The sequence below is a fragment of the Epinephelus lanceolatus genome, chromosome 18, assembly GCF_041903045.1.
Source record: "Epinephelus lanceolatus isolate andai-2023 chromosome 18, ASM4190304v1, whole genome shotgun sequence".
NCBI classification, from domain to species: Eukaryota; Metazoa; Chordata; class Actinopteri; order Perciformes; family Serranidae; genus Epinephelus; species Epinephelus lanceolatus.
In genome coordinates, this window is record NC_135751.1 from 15,948,889 (window position 1) to 15,971,045 (window position 22,157).

Genomic DNA, 22,157 nt, shown 5'->3' on the forward strand with positions numbered 1-22,157 from the left:
CTCTCATCATAAAACAGAAGTTCAACTGTCACCGAATGAACTGCCAAAGTGACAACCAAAATGACACAGCTGACATGAGCTGAAGTGGCACTTCTTAGGTCTCCTGTGTTGTTCCTGCCAGTGACACAACATCAGCCCATGTGACCGTAATTCTCCTGATAGGACTGCAGAGACCTGCTGCTCTCCACCAATCAAAATCAAACACATATCTCATACTGACAACAAGAACAGGACAATACTCAACTTTTCAACATGAGAAGCCTTTTATTTCCAGACGTTTTCTCTTGGCTCTGCAGCCCAAAAAAAAAAAAAGATACAGACACTTTATTCAATATGCATTTCTGATTTATTTTTTTGTAGGAAAATAGGTCTTTTCACATGCAAATGTTTTCATCAAAGAATATGAAAAGAAAAACTTTGCCAGGGGATACCAGTATGGCACTCAAAGAAATGTACATTTTGCAAAAGGCATAGAAAAACACACAAATACACAAATGCATGTATGAATCAGAGTTTGTATTGATAATATCACTGGTTTTATCGTCACATCCCACATGGGTGACTATAAGAAACATGTATGGAAACACTACAGTCCATCTTCTGAACACAGACATTGTTTTACATAGACAGACAGATGCTGAGGGTGGACATTGTGGTATCCCTGATAAAAAAGACCCACAAAAGACTTCTGATACAACCACTTTGTAAGGTGCTTCCACTTATAATTCCTTCAGCTGCCAGGTATGAGGGATAATTAAATGTCAGTCAGCTCTTTTTTGCCACCTTGCAACTGTCAGTACTTTATTACCAATATGTTTTGGCTGAAAATCCTTAAAGAGTCAATGTACTTACACAACAAACGAACATTCCAGAGAGAAACCAACATGGACATACTGACAAACTCGTAAACCTAAACGTTTAGATGCTCTTTATGGGTTGAGAAAAACAGGCCTTCATTATTATTTTCTAGCAAATGCAATGTCGTAAGTGTCAAATTACACATTGACCCACTTATTTAAGACTGTCAGTGCCTAATCTGACACGGCATCTTTACCCTGGGCTTGTCCTGTGTTTGCTTTTGCTTTAGTGTTTCTTTAAAAAGCCCTGGTGACATTTTGGAGAGACATGGTTTTCTCAGGACAGTGACAATGTGTAGAGAATAACCCCTGATACAAGTAATTGTAAAAGCCATTTCGGTCCAATAAGCACACTTTCTATTTACCCTACTCTCTTTTTTCTCAGTCAGTCAACAGACAAAAGAGAACAAGGTGACACAAATACATAACTGTGCCACAGGGTAACTCTTTTGACTTGGATAGCTGCTTAAATTCATTTCTTTTCCCTAAAAACAGACAAGTCTGAGCCACATAACCTAGAATACTTTTAGCGATGTTAGGCCAAGCTGCCAGTTGTGCAGACTCTGAGCAGATGGGGTCTTTCAGTACCCTTATGGCACCTTCTCAAAACGCCCCTTCCTCTCTCTCGATAGTGCTCCCTCCTTGACAGGAAGTCGCCCTCTAGTGGCTTCAGCTGGCTCTAACAGCAAAACATCACCAGCTGCCTGTTTCCCATTTACACTTCAATTTGTTTCTTTGTCTTCAACAAAATGCAGTGAATACTTTGGCTGAGAAACTTGACTTACTGGGGAAGTATTTAACGAGGACTGACTGACTGGAAAACTTTCGGTAAATCACCTGTGGCTAACTGGGAAGGAGCGTCAATGTGTCAAGGAGTGTCAATCACTGCTCTGGAGAGCAGCTGACTGATATACTTCTGGTGATTTATGACTGTCTGCTGCTGGCCGGCATGTTGAACAGATGTGAGAAAGACTCTTTCCCTGTTGTATTGTGCACTGTGTTCATGTGAAGGAAGCCACGTCACAATGCCCAGCCTTACAATGGTTTGACCAGTTCGTTTACTGTTTGCTGGGAAAATCCTCAGATCCTTCAGACAAGATTTATTAAATCAAGAACATAATGTCACGGCTTTTCGGATTTGCTCCCTCCCTAATTTACCGTCTTGAAATGAACTGCTGCTTGTTTGGAGAGCCACTGTGGGCAAAGCTTGGAATGGTTTGAGTAATTTGGCACTTCATGTCTTTTCCTCAATTTATTTCACCATCCACGTTGTCCTGCACACACAGCTGTTCAGCAGATCTCAGAACAATGTTGGAAAAGGAGTAACACTGTTTATTAAAACACAGCCCAGAAGGTTGCTACATACATTAAATATTAATACTGTAACATACAGGGACAAGTCTGGCTTTTTTTCTTTACATCAATAAGTCACTGTAGCCGACATATTATAAAAATATACTATGTCATATTTCACATTTTTACAGTTGGAAGGCAATTTCAAACACAATAACCATAAATATCCATACGACTAATTCATTGTTTAAAGATCTTGCATTTTCTTTATTTTACAAAAACGGTTCTTTAAAAAAGTGTTTTCATATGAAACACTGGCTCAAACACAAAAATTGACTCCATTTTGGAGTTTGCTATTTAAAACCCACTCTGAAAAGCAATACATGTACTGTAATACAAAAAACAAGTGACTTTTACAAAAGGGTTGGTCTCACATAGGCATTATTCCACAACTGGAGTAGCATGGCCACAGTATTCCAAAGCTACAAACAACCAGGCTTCGTGGCAGCCCAGCATAAAATCTTGGCACTGACACTTGCATCACACAAACAGTGTTTGGTCTCACTATATTATAGTAATGGCTTTAAACCTTTTCCATTACAACGTGGTGATATTGCAGCCTTGTGCATCTAACACTGAACTTGTAGCGCTGAGAAGACTTAACCGACACAAGGCTTGTCAATAGAAAAGGAACACTACAGCTGGTTAAGGTGTTGCTGGATGCAGGTAGCATTGGCAATTGGTATCTACTTCCAAATAAAGGAAGCCCAGTAGAAGATACCACCAGGGGGCAGTCAACTACAAGGCAGATGAGACACCAGTGGAGTGCTGAGCAGCCTTATTCAATAGCCATGAAGAGCCAGGAAGAGAAACTGAGAAGTGAAGAGAAAGGTATAAAAACTGGATTGCATGTGCACCTTTATAAAAAGAACTTTTTTTTTCTCTCAGAAAATTTCAGATCCACCTGCTATACTCGTCATTTTCCAAGCAGCAGATAGTGTAGCACAGTTATATATATATTTTAAAAAAAAGAGAGAAAAGAACAGGAGACATATACAAACACACTGTCAAATGCAAAGTCACAGCAACATAACACTGTGATCCACATTGGAGAGAAAGCAGACACAGAACATGACTGACAGGATACAGCCTTCAGGAAGGTGATGCTCTCACTGGATTATCACGTCACTGCTTTAGGTGCTGCCACTGAATTATGTTTCATTTTATTGCATTTTGCATTGTTATGATGTGATTCTTGATAATGCCATTACAATATGGAAACATAGCTTTAGCCTGCCAGAACATAGTAATGACCTGGCATCCCTTTGCCTCTGTACTGTGATTATACTTCAGTCTGATGTCAAAAGAATTAGGATGCCAATGTATTTATATAGACGCTGTCTATGCAGAGGAGCGGCCACAAAATGAGCTAAGCCAAATCTGGGATCAATCTGATTTGCAACAGAACTCATTATCGTTCAGTAATTTTCCGAAGTTCAAACCCCTAAGAAAGGATAAACGGGAAGACAACAGAGGTCAATAATCTGCTTCAGGACTTGAAGAGAACGAGACATGTAAACGACAGACTGCAGCCAACAGTTTGTGTTGGTGTGATGTTTCAAGTTAAACAGTGATAGCCCAGACAAAACAAATTGTCAGCTGCAACATCACGTTTCTTTTGCACACTTTAGTACACAAATACACATCTTCTCCAGCTTGCAGGATTCTTTAAGGCACAGTGGTGTTTAAATATCCAAGGAAGATTGCAACAACTTATCATCCAGTTTCCAATATATACATGGTTTCAATACACGTCACTGTTTCTGGGGTTAAATCCATACAGAGGGCTTACCCTCTCCTGATTTGCTGCTGCTGCTGTTGCTGCTGCTGCCTCCTCCACTGCTGCCACCTTTTCCGTGCTTGAATCTATGCTTGCGCTCTTTCTGGGGCTGAGGCTGTGGCTGAGGTTGGGCCTGGATAATGTTACTTTGGGGCTTGTCATCCTGGTTGTCTCCAAGCTGCTCTTCTGCCCGGTGCTGCTGACTGTATGCCTGGATGGCCGCCTCCAGTTGCTCATGAGCTTGCTGGATCATGTCTTTGTTCAAAGCCACACGGGCCTCCCCTCCGGTGGGAAAGTTATCCTCATTGCTACCGAATTGCTGCTGTTCCTCTTGGGCAATATTTGCCCTGTTCTGCTTGCATGCCATCTTAGCGTTGCTTAGGTCCGTGTAGGGCATCTGCTCTGGCTTTACCACAATGTTATAGCCAGGTGGAGCTGATGGGGTGTTCCATGAGAAGGGGTAACCAACGTAATCCGCAGCCCCGTCTCCACCCACCCCTCCCTCAGAGCCTGCCTCTGGCCCTGTCCCCCCTACTGAGCCCTCCACACCCCCGTTGGTGCCAAGCAATCCCAACTGGTACTCGTCCTCCTGAGGTGGGCAGCGCCGACGGCGGAGAATGTCACAGATGGTACCAATCCCCAAATGGAGCATCTCCCAAACGTTGAGCGTGAGGCAGAGGACAGTGACACCATACATGATACGCAGGAAGATGGTCTTCTCTGTAGGCCGTGACACAAAGCAATCGACACTATGGGGACAAGGTTTCCCCGAGCACACAAACACGGGCATCACACGGAACCCATACAGCAAATACTGGCCTGCAAGGAAGCCTGCTTCCAGCAGTGTACGAGTCACCAACTGTAAAACATAAACCCGCATCAGCCCCTCATCTCTTATACGCTTGCGCCCATCATGCCGGATTTTGGGTCTAGGTGTGGGTTGCAGTGGATCCCGTGGCCTTTTAGGGGGCTCAATCTCTGGTACCTCATAGATCATGGGATCATCCTCCTGGTCCTCCTCAGTCTCCTCAATGCCCCGATGCTGCCGTGCTCCAAAGCAGATCTTCCTGGGTTTTCTGTGTGTGTAGCCCCCTCCTCCTGTTCTAACTGCAGCAGAACCACCTCCTCCTTTGGCTTCATCCAATCGTGCGATCTTATTGACAGCATAGCCCATGTACATGAGAGAAGGCATCGCCACCAAGATGATTTGGAAGACCCAGAAGCGAACGTGAGATAGAGGGGCAAAGGCATCATAGCAGACATTCTCGCAGCCCGGCTGGCCCGAGTTGCAGACAAACTTGCTCTGTTCATCGTAGTAGATGGACTCTCCCCCAACGGCAGTGAGAACAATGCGGAAGACGATGAGCACGGTGAGCCACAGCTTCCCCACGAAGGTGGAGTGGTTGTGGATCTCCTCCAGCAGCCGCGTGAGGAAGCTCCAGCTCATGGTGTCGCTGGACAGTGGGGCAGACAGTGTCCCTCTCTCACCTGCTCACAGACTCTGGACAAAGTAAAGCAGGAGGAAAATGGAAGAAAGAGGGAGAAAAAGGAAAAGAATATGAGTTCACAGGAAATGCTAATTTCAAAACGGAGTAAGTAGTGAGATTTGTGCAGATTTTTCTAGACTTTTATCACTGTGGAAAATGGCATTAGTTCTGCAAACTCAGTAGGAAGATGGGAAAAGGGGTGACATAATAATTGCCTTAATTAAAATAAGTGTTCCCCCCTCTTAGCTTAGGCAATCAATATATCTTTAATTTGATCTGTTGCTTATTGCAGCACAAATGCACACACACTGAATTCGGGGCTCTGTGCCACAGTGAGGTCGCTGTCAAGTTCGGGCTCTTTTAGGGAATTAGAAGACCAAGTGGAAAGAGGATATCGGTATTAAAAAATAGCATCAAGCAGCACTGAGAAGGAGGCAAAATAATCCAAATAGGGAATTTGCTATCGCCAAATACACACTCACTTTATTTAACGGCCTATCTCTTTTTGAAGAATAAATCCTCTTAGTGAGCCTTCTTCTGTGTGAGGTGCAGTTTTCAGGATTGTATTAACTTGACTGGTTTGTTCTGGTTGGGAGGTAAATAGCATTGTGTTGTGCGTCTGTGCATGTGCGTACGTGTGTGTGTGTGTGCAGTTAAGCACAGTTTAGGAAAAGGGACATGTTGCCTATGTAGGTTAGGTCTGGGCTCCAGGCAGTCCATCCAAACCAGCAGAATCAGCAGGTGGCCGGGCACAAACCATTGGAGCAGGGAGTCAGACAGCAGACCCACATTAGCTCAGGCAGTGGAGCTGAACCCAAACACTGCTGTCCCTCAGGGCAGCTTTGGGGGATGAGTATGACACCTCCACAGAACTTTACCCCTTATGAAGCCGCAATAGCGCATGGCTTATTGTCAGCCAGACTGAGAGGAAAATCCAACCATGAATACTAGCTTAGTTTGGGGTTTAAAGGGCTTCCAGGGACTATATCCTTACCAAGCAGGTTGAGAGCTTAGTCGGAGTGAACTACAGCTGCAGCGAGAGGGAAAATTTAGCTGGAGGAGACGGGTAGGAGCTCCCAGCCCTCTGCTTTGTGTCTCCAGTAGGAGCAGAGAGGGCGGGAATGTTTGGAAAAAGGCTAGCGATGAAACATGGGTCATATTGATCACTTTGACCATATAAGGGCATGCCTGGGACACAGGAGGTAGATGTCAGGAATCCTTTGTGTGTAAATACACACTCCAGTACGCATATTACCCACATACAGTAAGAGGCCTTAACTGTGTACAATCAGATTAAGCATCTGAGTCCTTGGGAGAGTGCTAACTGTGAGCGTCTGTGACCAACACGTATGAGTAAGCAGCAAATGGCCGAAGCGGAGCGAGAGGCTGCCACAAGCACACAGAGTCATAGCGGTGTCCTTCCACGGTCGAGCTCTGTCTGACTTTTCCCGCATTACATCATTGCACCTCTTTACATAACTCTTACTGTGCTGCACTCTTGTCCTTTAGATAATACTAACCAGATTCAGTCACAGAGAGTCAGCTGCAAAGGTTAAACTGCTTTGATTTAATATAATGGTAAGGTTATTCTGCTGTTTAATGTTTTAGGGCAAAGATGTTTCATTGTTAGTGCCTCTTTTAATACTTATTTTTTCCCTTCCTTTCCAGTTTCTGCTGTCTGTGCAGTGTTGGACTATCTATAGCAATGCTTCTTTTCATAGGACTTGTGAACTTAATTAAATATTTATGACATAGTGAATTCAAGTTGTTATTACTTATGTACTTTGTTGGATTTCTGCCTTCAGTCAGAGTTTCCTCTCTGATGTGTGCCCTCCCTGCTCTTGCTGTATTCAAATTAAGGGCATTATTTCTTTATATATATATATATATATATATACACATATATATATATATATATATATGTGTGTGTGTGTGTGTATTAGGGCTGGGACTGGGAAATTAACATGTTAATTTCAATAATTAATTACATAAAAATAATGTGTTAAAAAAATAACGCATTTAATCGCACCTTGCTCAGTTCCCTAATTTCTGGCACACCAGTAACACTACTGCACACACTCCAGCCTGGAAGGTGGTGGTAATGCACCTAAAGTTTGTTTGCTAGCCGTGAAGACGATGCACAGAATGCATTGAGTGACATCAGCGCACAAGAAAGTTTAGTGAACAGTGATGGAAGACAGCATTGTTTGGCTTGTTGGGCAAACTTTTTGTTTTTTAAACTTCCCGATTGCAGCTTGGATAAGAGCATGGTTGTGTGCAACTTTTGCAACAAAGAGTTTTCTTATCACCGCAGCACTAAAAGCCTATGGTATCACCTCAATGCAAAAAATGTTGCTCCCTAGAGCTAACGTGAGCTACGACAGTCCTGGTACAGGCAAGCAGCGTAGCCAGCCCACAATAGACCAGATGATGGGTTTCAGAGCCAAAAAGTCTTAAAATGTTGAATATAATAGCAATAATTGCACTTTGAGTTTGCACTAATCTGTGAATGTAGTAGACAGATGAAAAATCCACAGATAAATATAGATGAAAAATAAACATTTCTGTTGTTTAAGTTCACGTATATGTCTATTCACTGATTCAGTTGTCAACCAAAATTTATTTGAATTGAAAAACTTTGCGTATTGTGTCAAATATTGCTATTTGATAAAAATGCAATTAATCGAGTTAATTAATTACAATTTTTTTTAATCCTTATATATATTTATAAATATATGACTCATAGACTGTAGTGTGCCTCACAGACAGCCTGTCATTCATGCAGCTCCAGCCTTAAATATGCAAAACTTTAAGCCTCAACAAACTATAAAGGAATGACCTACATAAAAATTCACCCCCATCCAGTTGTCATGACCAAATCTGTTTTTTGTACCAGGCTGTTAACATGTTTAATTCTACTGTAAAGTTGGGCATTTTAACATTGGCGTCTATGGTGATTGACTCGCTTCTGGAGCCAGCCTCAAGAGGCCATTAGAGGAACTTTTTTTTTTTTTTAGTTTTGGAGGTTGCTCTTTGATCTTAAGCCCTTATCATATGGTTTTCCTGTACGTTCTATTTATATGTTCGAGCTCTTGATGTTTACACTGAGTAAAAAGTTCACACCCAAGTTTTCATGTTTTTGTGGCTGCACCATTAGCTCAAATGGAAATCATTGAAATGTTCTGTGCATCATTTTATACACATTTATTCACACACATTTGGTATTTTTTTGAAACTTTGGGATCTCCAATAGAGTTTAGAAGCACTGTGGGTTTGTAATGACTGACCGACCCAGAGTAGGGCTGGGTGATATGGAGAACATCAAATATCACAATATTTTAGTCCAAATATCTCAATGTTAATATTTTAGGGTTAACTATTAGCGCTTTAAGAAAATATTTTCAAGACAACTTTGATTGATAATCATCAGGAATGTGGATATAATGCTTAAGTGGGTAAAGACAAAGAATAGAAAGCAAGAACAGTAGGGTATTTTCAGAAAATTCCATCACTTCATTGTGATGCAACATTTAAAAGCAGGAAAAAAACAATACATATATTACAATATTAAAAAATCTAAGATGATATCTGGTCTCATATTACAATATCAATGAAATATATATGTATATATTTCCCAGCCCTAGGTTTGGTTTTGTTTCCAAAATTGATTGTGATGTAACGTTCACAAGATATAGAGGAACTTCCTTTGATACAACCTTGTATTCACTTTCTAGAGCTCTTAGGTAAGTTTGTGCACCAGGAACTGTCACACCCCCTCCTGACCAGGAGAGACGCTCCAGCCCGGGCACATGGCTGCCTGGGCTGAATACTCCTGCTACCTCAGCCACATATAACCTGGCATTTTGCTTTCTCATCTAATTTATGTCTGCGGGAGCTAGTGGGGCAGTTAGGGGTAAGAAGCTGACTCTGTGCATCAAGTTACTGGGGTGAGTCAGCCTCCGTACAGACACAGCAGGCCGGCTTTCTGTCTGTTACTCTGATGTAAACGATGAACAGCAAATTGGTGGAAATCATGTCACACATGAAAACATCAAAAAGCACACAGACTTCGGTTCTAAAGTTGGAAAAGGAAACAAGGAAAACTCCTTTCAGTGTAATCCCACTGTGATTTTATATACTGTAAGAGGAGACTAGTAATGATCTTTGAAAGGGATTGACATTCAGGATCAGTGGCTCTATAGCCATTAGCCCAAAAGGTCATGACTGTGTAATTACGGCTCATCAAACTATTAGTCTCTCTGATACATCTGAGCCCATACAGCTAATAGCCCCAACAGAACAGTGCAAGGTCAAAGGACAACAATATCTCTTCCTAAGGGGTTAACTCTTCACATCGCGACATCATACGGCGATTCAATCAGACAGCTACAAATACAGTAAGCGTCACTGGAGGGATCCCCTCAGTCACTGGCCCTCACCCCTCCGGATCCACAGAGACTGACATCCAGATATAGCATACAGACAGACTCACACACACACACACACACACACACACACGTGCAACACCCTCAAAAAGCATGCGGAGCAGAGCCACAATGTCTCTGTACACAAACGCACCATGACTATGAGGAAGACTGCATTAGGGTTAGCTGAGGTGCTCCTCTTTCACGGTAATGACTCATCATGTGGACACAGTGCTCCAGCTGGAAGGTCCCGGGCTTGGGAGGGACACCAGGGGGAATGAGCCCACCACAGGTCTACCCCGATTCTTGCAGGAGAACACTTCAAGTGAACAAGGCTTGTAATTGTGTAACAGGGAGATGTGCTGTAACCGCATGCATCATTGAGGAGAGTCCTGTGCAGCAACAGGTGACGATACATAACAGGTGTGCCAGGTCATGGCTTCTGTATATCACATTTCAGCAACACCATCAATTACTGTCCACTGACATGTGTAGCAAGAAGATGATTTTTGGCGTGACATGGAAATAAAACAGTAAACAAACAAATAAAATAACAGGTTTTATGATCCCTGCAAAGCAACAATTTGTTACTTATATCTGAAGTTCTACTTGAGTCTTTTTTAAACAATTTTGTGTTCACGTGAGACTTTTCAATAATGTTTCTTGACGTAGATGTATATGTACTTACAAAAGATTTAAAGGCTGTGTTTGTCACTTGCTCAGGCAAAACGTGCAATGACATGCAAGCTGGCTGTTATAAAAAAAGGCTTTGTGCAACAGAGAATAATAATAAGAGTCAATAAGGTTGAATTTTTTAGTATATGAAAATAGAAGGATACAATACAATTTTATACTTGCACAAGTGCAAATGTGCAATGCAAAGGACTCACAGAGGACAATATACTAGACGAGGTAGAGGATATACAGAGGTCAGAGGTCACTGTCCTCATGCCCTGAGGGAAAAAGCTTTTTTAGAGTCTTTCTGTATTGGAGTGTTAATAAACTGCACTTTTAACTAGAAAAGTGCACTCAGTAGAGCGCAGATCTCTGCCAGGCTGTTGCATTCTGGCTGCAGTCACCTGACAATTCTCGTAATTCCAGCAGACACGCTGCGGCGTCTTTCAGCAGTGTTCCAGAGGCTAATGAAAAATGTTTGTTGCACAGAACAGATCTTCTTCTAACAGGAACTGTAATATAAAATGGAATTCAAAAAGGCCTACAATATAATGAGGATGATAATGTATTTTTAACAACTAAAACACAGCCACAAATCTGTGATCCATGTCATTCATAACTTGACTGACTGGTAATGTATTTGTCGACAGGCTACAACACAACAAAGTAGTTATTAGCAGCAATAAACACGATTAAAACAGACAAAGAAAGAGACATGATTTAACCACGCAGCCTACTTACTCACTTATGTTAGAAGCACTAATATCAAGGAAAAATGTCCAAATCAACAAAATCTGCAAGTCTACAAAATCAGGCAAAACTCTTTGCTTCCAAAATGCCACAGTGTTGAGTATGGAACAAAGCCGGGTCACAGCCATGGCAGCTGGAAGGCGACGCAGCAGCAGTGCTGGATAGAATTGTGCCAGAAATACCTTTTTGCTATGTGATTTTAATAATGATTTGCTGCCTCTATCAGACAGCTAAGAGGAGTGAGGAGTCAGCAGTCAATGACGGTATAAAACAGTCAATAAAAGTTCTTTTGTTTTTTTTTGTTTTACATTTCTAAATCTCAGCAACCTCGAGAGGTCCTACAGTCATAAATGTACACACAAAATATGAGGCTGATTGGCCCAGTAGTTTGTCTATATCCTCTCTCTATGCCTTTAAACTGTTTTACATATTACTGCTTGTTTTTTTGCAGATACACAAATAAATACACACACACACACACACACACACACACACACAAAGCCACATTAAAATTAATAAACACAGGCCAAGAGCGGTTTAGATAATGAACATACTGTAAATGGTAGGGGAAAAGCTCTAATGAGTGAATGTGAGGGTATTCGATTTATTTGCCTCTAGATAAACTTCAGTTAAGTGAAGCATACCAACATACATTTATAGAATGATGCAACATTAAGCTGCTGCGCAAAACTGTTCCTGTACATAAAACCATTACTGTGTGTTCACTGCATGTGAAGTAAATGCAGCTATTGGATCATATCGTAGTTTTTTATATTATTTCGTCTCCACTTCTCTGTTAATCTCACACAGTACTCATTCAAACATCCGTACAGATGTGGCAGTCGCTATCCATCAGTCAGCTCACAGAACAGATGTACGTTTCCCCCTGCGGAGTATGAATGTCAGTATGGGCTTGGAATAGACATCAGTCTGTGTCATCATCATGCTAAGATTGAGTTAGTCTTGATCCTGCTAATCTGCTGCCTTTAAAACACTCCTCTTGTTGACTTTGTACTTTTTTGTGGTTACAATTGCTTTTTTTATGTACAGTACAGTGCTTTAAACTTAATTAATTCCATGATTATTTTTGCAGCAACTTCAGGTGAGCAACATGTGCGCAATGATTTTAGCTGTTCACTATCTACACTTTTTTTTTTTTTTTTTTTTAAATGGAAACAGCAAATGATATAAACTATACTTTTGTCATACTTTTCATATTTTGTTTATTGGTCTTATATGCAGTAGTGCCTATTGGCTACATATTATAATATCAATGTCATATTTTTCCTCACTGCCGCTACAAGTACTTGTGCTTTACCTTTATTAACCTATGTCTCGGTATAGCATCTTAAGCAATGGCATGAATGTGCATGAGGGGCTACCTTGAGTTATAACATCATCATTAAGCGCAACACAAGCAAAGCAACAATAACATTATAATGGCCATTCTTTGGCGGTATTACCAGGATAACACTGAACTGCAATTTCTGTCAATTGTGCAAAAAGGAGAGATGCCAATCTCTTGTGCAATTCTGTTTAATTTTTCTACAGCAATGGCAAGATGCTAGTTTTCATTCAAGAAAAAAATATATAAATGTCTGTTTAGCATAATTTGTGCTAAGTAATGAAACAAATCTAGAGTCAAATCTGGAGTGTGCTTTTCACAGCAAAAAGGATTTCAATCATTTATTGCTGATACTGAACGTATTCAACAGTCGGCTGGCAGTGAGGCAAAGCCAAGAAAAAGAGAGATCTTTAAATCAGGCTGCGTGCTTCACAAATATCCCTCTCTTAGTATGAGGAAGCCACTTTTTTCCATTTTATATTAACAGAAAACTCAATGAAAACTGGTGGCGGCAGAGTTTGAAGCTGTCTTCACCGCCGACAATAAAGTTCTGCAATGTGTTCATGGATTTAATATGCTGGCTTTGTAAAGATTAATTACATAAAATAAGAAACCTTTATTCTGAAAAAAAGAACAATGTAGCTAATAATTAATTGGGACGCGATATCATTTCTGGCACAATGAAGCCTATTGTCCAAGAGCCAAGTGTAGTCAAAAGTTAATAAGCCTCTTTTAGACCATAGCCATCAAAAATAAATAAATTAGTTAAGAGAGTCTAATCACAGGGTAAGCCAGAGCCAACAAGAGATATGTGGATGATTTTAGTGTCTATAAAATATCTTATTAATTCCAGTCACCAGGAACACAAATGCTTCTTTAAACAATAAACACAATGAAAGCATCAGAGAGCTGTGAGACAACTGACTGGGACCTCTGAGCGTGTTCTGTTAAGGCTGATGTTCTTCCGATTTTCCTTATTTGAGGGTCATTGCCAGACTGCCCTCTCCCTCTGTTCTGCCAGTGGCATCCTCAGGCTTCACTGATGCCCCTCCAAGCCTCCACCTTGTCCCACACACACTGCACAGATCAAACTAATCTGCTCTCACAGTTGCTGGCCGGACATCTGTCCATGATAACCCCCTGGATCGTCATATGTGGGTTAAACCATGGCTGATGTGAAGCTACAAGACCCCATCTAAAACCAACAAAATTATATCACACAAAGGTCACCGGCCTCTCCGCTTGTGATTTGACAATATGAGTGGAGATAACCACCACAACAGCACTGCGTGGAAGACCGACCACAAGCAAATGCTCGGCTTAAGAAGCACAAGGGGCTTCTTGTATTGTGGTTCCCCTTCTCCTCCTCTGAAGGCTAGATAAGCTCCTTTGTTAGGCTCTCAGAGATATTCAAACCACCCAAAAAATCCAGCGTAGCTAAAAATGGATTTCTTATCAACTTTTCTGGTTGTCCTTTTTTTTTCTGAGCAGCAACTTTGTTCAAAAAAGTCCCTGAAGTGATTAAAGATATGCATGTCAACTGTGACTTTGCTTTAAGTTGAGTTCACCCACACAGAAGGTCATCACAGCTGTTAATCACGTTCATTTAATACACTAATTTCTACCAGAATGTGTGGTGCTTGTACTTAGACACACAAACACAGACATGAAACTTACTTGCGGAGTGATCAATGCGCGCGGCCATGACACACAAATGACCTGTAAATTCCAAAGGTCTGAGTACACCCCAATTTGGGCCTCTGGCTCATAAAACGTGTAGCAGAAGACATAAGTGAGGGATAAAAATAGAAACTGCTCAACATTGTGGTCAAACGTGGACCTTGGCCAGTGAGAGAATCTTGAGACGAATAAGTCTTTGCTGAGATGGATGAATGAGCTCTTCGTCTTCATTTTGCAGGAGGGAGGCGGGTTCGGAAGGAGCACTTCTCTGTCAGTATTCGTGAGAAACTAAAAATTCCCTCATTAACAGTGTCCGAAGGGAAGAAACGCAACGGCAAACTGGTTCCATATGTTACAGGATGAATCTCTGAGGCAGGAGCAGCCTCTCTGTGTGCAACTATGCCTTTTATTCAACATCATGCAGAGAAAGGATACATGTAAATAGTATTTTTTGCTATGTTAAGTTCCCCCAAAGAGTACGAGCAAGTCAAGGAAGACATGACATTGTCACTAGACACTGTAAATATGTATCCTTTGGTCAAGAGGTTTGGCTTCCTGGTAGAACTGATCAGTTACAAATGAGAGATTATTTCCCTTGTCATCACTTAAAGTCACTTTCAAATGATTTAATACAAAAATACAAGCAGATACAGACAACAAACAAGCAGAAAGTAAAGTGATGAAGCAGCATACTCACTCTACTCTTCTCCCAGACACCAGGTACTGTGTCCTTTGTCTCTCAACCTGAGGCCCCTCATCTCTGTCTCCTCGTCCCACTTAGCCTCCTTTACATACCCCTTAACCTCAGCTGACATCAAACATCACTAACCTAAAATCAACAACGGCATCCAGACAACAAAAAACTCAAAAACAAAACACACGGCTCTGTGGCCGTTCTCTCATGAAGAGCCTCAGTATGTGTGCTTAACCAAGTGTGAGCTCTTCTTGAAAGAGAGAGGAATGAGGGAGGCAGAGCATCTTGCCTCTCTCCCCGTGGTACTCAAAATGGTCCTCACTTTACCCCCTCATCCCCTCTCAAACTGGGTCATGGTTGGGGGTGGGGATGGGTGTGTGTTTGTATGTGTGGTGATGATGAGGATGAGGAGGAGGTGGTGGGGATTTAATACCCCTTGGAGGGGTGAAGGGAGGGGAAGTCTGACTGACAGACAGTGATAGGGTGGAAGGGGAAGTATGTGGTTTTGGAGGTAAAAGATACTCAACTCATTGACTGTGTGAGACCTCTGGCTATCCGTGAGGGGCACTAGACGGGCTTTCAGGAGAAGGTAAGGGTAGCAATTAGACATCTGGCTTTTATGCTTTTGTAACAGTGTTATGGTGCATCTAATAGTGAATCCAACTGTAGTAAAGGGGGCTTTTTGAGTCTAGTAGATCCTAATTAAATAACTTAAAGCTTGTAATTTCTCTACATAGTAAAACAATTTGTGCTTGGTTTGCAAAAAAGGAAACAAAACAAGTGCATAATGCACGTTGAGTAGACGTAATTAAGCTTAGATATGTTTGTCCAAACAAAATTCTAGGGGGAACAACCTACCAGTAAAAACATCACTGAGAAGATTTTCTGCCTCCATAAAAAGAGAGCAGGAGCTACTAATGCAAACAGAGATAAACCTTTGTAACATGTTTATCCCTTTACAACAAGAAACAGTGGATTCATGTGGGACTGTGTCTGATAATTTCTTAAACTTAACAGCATTCTCCCAGTTCACGGCATGATTTACCAGCTGTTCGGAGGTGAAAAGGGAGCCAGCTTTTGAACTTCTCTTGAGCTCTCTTTTGTTTTCGTCTGTAACTATCTGTCACTTCTTGTGTGTACAGCTGACTTTCATGAGAGACAATAAAAATGTGTGCAAAAGCCGGCTATTTTTTGGCATAACCCGACTCTTAAAGTTGTGTATCAGACCATTTTAGCTTAGCAGATTTTGGTATATATAGACAACTAACAAGACATTTCAATATAGAAATACCAAAGCTGTTTGCAACAGTTAAGAAACAGTGTTTCCATTATATCATTTGCCAACCAGAGAGTACTTAGAAATGGTTTTTTTTTTTTAGACAAGCTTAAAAAATGAGCATGCCACCTCTAAGGGTGCTTTCACACCTGCCCAGTTTGGTTCAGTTCAGTCAAACTTAAGTTTGTTTGCCCCTTAGGTGCAGTTCGTTTGGGCAGGTGTGAACAAAGCAATCGCACTCGGGTGCGCACCAAAACAACCGGACCGAGACCTTCTCAAAGCATTGGTGTCGGTCTGGTTACAAACAAACTCTGGTGCAGTTCGTTTGTGGTGAGAACGTGTTCCGAACTCAATCCGAACCAACTGCAGTCGCATTACGCATTGTTTGGGTTAAACATGAGCATGTTACAGTCCTGGAGGATTATTAATGTGCACCTCCTCCTGCACACCCAATGCATCAAAACATTGTTTTCTAGTTGGAGCGGTGCCTCGTTTTCAAACTGTATGGTTTGTCTAAAATGAACAATGACAGCAATATAGTCCACGATGACCAGCGCTGAAATCAACCTGCGTAGTTGTCCCTCCATTGTGACATTAGAAAGTGTCACAATTATCTCGCAAGTGTACTCTTCTTCAGTGTTTTGTTTACTTCCTGGATTTATCCCGCATGGAAATTCTGACCTATCAAGAGCAGCTTTCTCGAGCAAGGCATTTGATCTGGTCCACTTGTAAATGCTGCCGTGAGAACACGAACCGACACTAAGAAAATATGCAACTTTGTTACAAAATTAGTCCCTGATTCGGACCCAAGCAAGCGAACTCTAGGTCTGAAAGCACCCTTAAGGTCAAGACTCATCAAACCGACATAAAAGAACTAGTGACGACAAAGGCCAACTGTTGTATCGCCTCACATCGGCTGTGTCCCGGCCAAAAAGTAGTACTTGAACACACTGCAAAGACTATAGCCAACAGCCTACTATGAGCGGAAATAGCAGCGGGCAGCAGTGGTCTGTACTTGTCGTCCAAAAAGGGAAACCAAAAGATCAACAAGATCGATTCAAGATGGTAGTTAGGAAGTTAGCACATAAACAACACAACCCAAAGTTGAAAGAACAGCGAAGCATAACACAGCAACACAGGGGCAGCAATTTTATCAGGGTGGCCATGGTCCCCCGGTCCCCCTCTTGGGGGCGCCACTGCAGCAAAACTGGCATTCATATCACCCTCAGCTGTACTTTGAGTTTTAGTTCATTACCAAATGTTTAGATATAAAAAGTCCTGCTCATTACACATCTTGGTCACTGTCTTTAAATATAAGCTACATTAATGTTACGTGAGAAAAGTTTGGGCAACAAAGATTTAGAATTTTTTTAAACTCCATTCAGTTTTCTGTATTTGCCTGAAAATTCCGGTATCAGTTGGGTTACACTCACAGTATTATTCACACCACTGGCCATGAGGTTTATACCAAGTCCAATGTTTCAAAGCATAACAAATAATTGATGCTCAACATGCTGCCTGCAATGATTGCCAGTAGATTTTGGGGTTCTAAGAGGAAGTGAGCTGCCAACTATATAAAGAGACCCAACAACACTAGTTGATAGAGAAAGTTAGAAAAGTCATAAAAGGACACTGCAAACTCTTTGAGATACAAGTTGGGAAATATCCAAAGAATCATCTGACCCTGGCCATTCTGGATGTTTTATGTCGACCACATATACTGCAGTTTCTGCTTGCAGATATATGGACACTTGTTCATAATCCTCCCCATCACTTTCAGCCTCTGCATGCCCTCCTCTCTCCATCCCTCTGCTCCCTCCCTTGTGCCCTCTCACAGAGTCATAATCATGCAACGCTACCAACAATAAAAGTTGTTCGTTTGATATTGTCCAAATCCACTCAGTAGCGGTGGTTGCTCAAATTAGCACTGCACGCTATCTCAGCCTCTTTTCTTATCTCTCTCCTCTGAGCGGACCAATTGCTATCACCAAATTTCACAGATCATGTGCTGAGAAATCGTGGGGCATAAATCCTCTTTAAATTCATATCATGTCGCTCAAAGTGCACAGCTTCTGTTTAATATGTTTTTCTTTAATGTACAGCTATTGCCATTTTTTTTGAAAGTGTGAAGCTGATAAGTGGTGATATGTTATTTTTTTTCTTGGACATGTCATCTTGGTAATAACCTTGAAAAATTTGACGCCCTCATCTCCTTTTGATGTGAGTAGTTTCATGAAGTAATTTCTTCAGTCACACAGATTATTATAGCAAGCTGCACTAGATGTGATGTTTTGATGCTGCTGTTGACGGTGCTGATAATGATGATCCAAAACCATCAAAGAAAAAAATAATAGCTATAATGTGTATACCAAGGAGGAATGATGGTAGCTGTTGACAATTAATCAGACTAAAGGCCTCTGCTGATGAGGCTATGAGTGTTTGACAGCAAAATAAAAAGTCACCAGCTCAGTTCTGGGTACCCCGTGTTCAAACTCTTGTAAGTAATACACACTAAATTGCCATGTAAGCCACTTTTTTATGTATGTGTGTGTGTTTGTTTACGCCACAGTCGAGGTCGTCTCTGCAGACTCAGCCAGCACACCGGTGGAGATGATTTATTACTTTCATTTTCTGCTGACATAATGTGGAACAGTTCCATGGCACTGTCACTGCCAGTTACTGAGCAAAGGGGGTATAGCTCAGTGGTAGAGCATTTGACTGCAGATCAAGAGGTCCCCAGTTCAATTCTGGGTGCCCCCTTCAAGAAAATATTTAAAATGAAAAAAATAGCCATGTGTACACTACATTATACATAAGCACCTAAACCCAGTGGGCACTCCAGTAGAAATTCCTTATGCAGTTTCAGCTCAGTCAAACCAGCTCTCCCATGTTGATGAACTCTGCAGGTCGCTCAGTGTGTCACGAATTCAAACTACTGAATAACTTTAAGAAGGCTTTAAGCAGGCAATGTATTTTGTGTTCACATTGGAAAAAATGTATATTATCCACACTGTTGATGGTTGCTATTCTCCCATTACATATTTATACTGGGGTGTAATTTCCACTGGAGACAGTGGGACATGCCTCACCCTCTTTTCAAAATGTTTCCCCATGACAATATTACTTTTAAATGTCCAGAGTATTTAGTACTATACTGGCAGAATTTAGCTACCTTAATTATTTCCTGTATTCATTTCAGTTCTGATTTACATTGCAAAATTTTTATTGTGTCCCCCGTACTTCTCAAAATATGTGGGACATTGTATATGTTACACACGTGTGTGTGTGTGTGTGTGTGTGTGTGTGTGTGTGTGTGTGTGTATACACATATAAATGAGTAAAACTCAACTTCATTGTCTACTTATGATCCTGATCTCTTTTTTCTTCAGTGCAGCATTAGAGAGACTGCTAATATCAGATGTCTGTAAGCTGTGGTCGGTGTGCATATGCTGGCATCCTCACAGAGACAATATATAAATATATAGAGAGATTAGAGTTAATGATGCAGTGCAAATCAGTTGACTGTGACTGTAACATAAACTCTTTGCCCTTCATCAGACACAGCTAAGACTGATCGGATCTCAATGAAATACATCCAACTTGTGGAGATGAGTCTGTGTAGCGCGGTGGCCAGGGAAAGGTTCTCATGAGATTACAGGTTTAAAAGAGTTTAAAAAAAGAACGGGGGAATACTTATTTGGATACAGTCCGACTTCTGTATCATCTGATTTGTTTTGGTGTCAATGGATCGTAATATTTAGTCCAGAAGTAGCTGTGATATAAACATCAATGTGTAAACCTGGGCTTCCATCCATGCTGCTTATCATACACTTTGACAAGATAAAACAGTATTAAAATGATTTCATAGAGGTGTGTGCATTAGATTACGTACAGAATACATATAAATACATGTAGCGGTACATGCGGTTTGACAACATGAGGATCGTGTTGGATTATGTGTAAAGAAACCCGTCATTTCTCGTGTCGCTCCACAGCATAGGCGTTTCACTGCTTGACATATGAACCAATTTATCAACACTCCCACAATCTTGAGCCTGAAATACAAGTGCATGTAAACAGCCTTCAAAAAAATATGTCAGCATGTCATTAAACAGACTGCTCATAGATGGATTGAGGAGATTGGGGTTTCTTAACTCCCATAATCCCCCAGCCTGTCTGCATAAACCAAACTAATTTGGCTCATTTGACAGTGTATCGTCCATGTAAACATCAAAGCACTTTTAAGAAGTGGCTTGAGTGACGGATTTGTCAGATGTCTTCTTGTCATTTTCTTTTTTCACAATACGGTTCCTCTCAAGCCATTACAGCAATTTCTCTGTTTCTGGTTTGTAGACTGACGGGTTGCTATTAATGTGTATTAAGCCTGAGACAGCAGGGATTTCATGGAAATGTTTAACTCCCTGGGAAACAGGGAATCTTTAAAGACGACAGCACAGTGTATGCAAGTGGTCCTCATCAACATGTGAAGTCAGGACTTTCCAAGTTTACCACCAGAAAGTTGCATTTGAACATTTCCTCGCTTTTTATTAAGTAAAGGCTCATTTATACTTTCTTTTTGTACGAAAATAAATATGCTCGTTTTAAGTGTTGTAAGCGTCACTGGCCTCATGTGTCATGGCATAAATAGAGCCAATAGATGGCACGAGAGAGCAGCGTCAAAAATTCCACACAACAACAAAGGAGGCGGTGGTGGAGAAGGTCATTATATACAGTACATACACCCTTACATGTGGATTGAAAATTCTTTTCACTATATTACCATTTTGTTCCGTTCTGCCATTATTTAAATTTCTTAGTTGTCTCCTACGATCTTATTTTGCTTGAACTACGCTACACTGCCTCCACGATCAGTAGTGGAACTGCTCCATTTCAACCATATCAGTAAGCTTTAGGTAGACATGAACAATGTCTATGGACGTCTCTAGCCCCTTTTACACTGCCAGATTTTCGGTGAATGTTGGGCCGTTTTGCCGGCAAGCTGTGAGCGTTTAGACACACAGAGCCGGATTGGCATGTTGATCTGAGGTGCCCAATTTTCCACCTCGTAGGAGTAAACATATTGGCGGAACCATCCTGGTTTAAAAAGAGCGAGGCGGCCTTCCGCCATGGCCTTCCGCCCCTTGTTGAAGGAGCTGTTGATGACGCTGTACGTGCTGCCCACTGGTGGTGGACTAACAGGAAACAGCTGATAGCAGGAATTAGCGAGCAGCTAGTAGCAAGAGGGAAACGCAAACCTGACAGACACTGTAAAGATGAGCAACTGGGGAGACAAGGAATTGGGAGCCCTCCTTGCCCTCGCAAAGAAAGAGGCCATTAACCGTCAGATGACGGGGACGGTGAAGGACGGGCTGACTTAGGAGAGAATCGCCAAAGGACAGCTGCGGCTTCCCTCGGAGTACGTCACTGTTTACGTCCAAGGCTGAGCTACATGTTTTGTTACTTGCTCACGCCCCCCATTGCCCCGAAAAAGACGCATTCTGTATAAACAAAAGTAGGCAGGCGGCATTTTGCTGCACTCCCTGATTTTGTTTTTATACGGCCAATGCTGAAAGAAGACTGATTGGGCTTTTCTGCAAATTTGCACAATTCCTATTTAAAAAGGGCTTCTGTCTCTGTCTCCATCTCCATATCTTATATTGAGCATAAATGAGCCCTTAACATACTGTGACCCACTCTGTTGTGTTCAACATCCTGTTTCAACTACAGGTGTTCAGTGTTTGTAGGACTGCAGAGGAGATACATGCACTGCACATCAATGCAACTGGGCTACAAAGCCACAAGAAGGTCTGCAGGCTAATGAGCTCTCATCTAATTA

General features: G+C 41.6%; 1 protein-coding gene and 1 non-coding gene across 4 annotated transcripts in view; one reads left to right on the forward strand and one right to left on the reverse strand.

Moving 5' to 3' along the window:
* Window positions 1–2,171: 2,171 nt before the first annotated feature.
* gjc1 (gap junction protein gamma 1) overlaps window positions 2,172–22,157 on the reverse strand; it is a 54,854-nt gene continuing 34,868 nt past the window's right edge. For 2 of the 3 annotated variants that reach the window (XM_033645895.2, XM_078161710.1), the window contains one exon: window positions 2,172–5,491. In XM_033645895.2, the coding sequence (XP_033501786.2) occupies window positions 3,980–5,437 (1,458 nt within the window). In that variant the 5' untranslated portion in view covers window positions 5,438–5,491 and the 3' untranslated portion in view covers window positions 2,172–3,979. Of the gene's footprint in view, window positions 5,492–15,048; window positions 15,312–22,157 lie in introns of those variants that run through there. The other variant, XM_078161711.1, reaches the window with a different exon arrangement.
* Window positions 19,010–19,081, forward strand: trnac-gca (transfer RNA cysteine (anticodon GCA)). The gene has a single exon. It is a non-coding gene; the product is annotated as a tRNA-Cys (tRNA).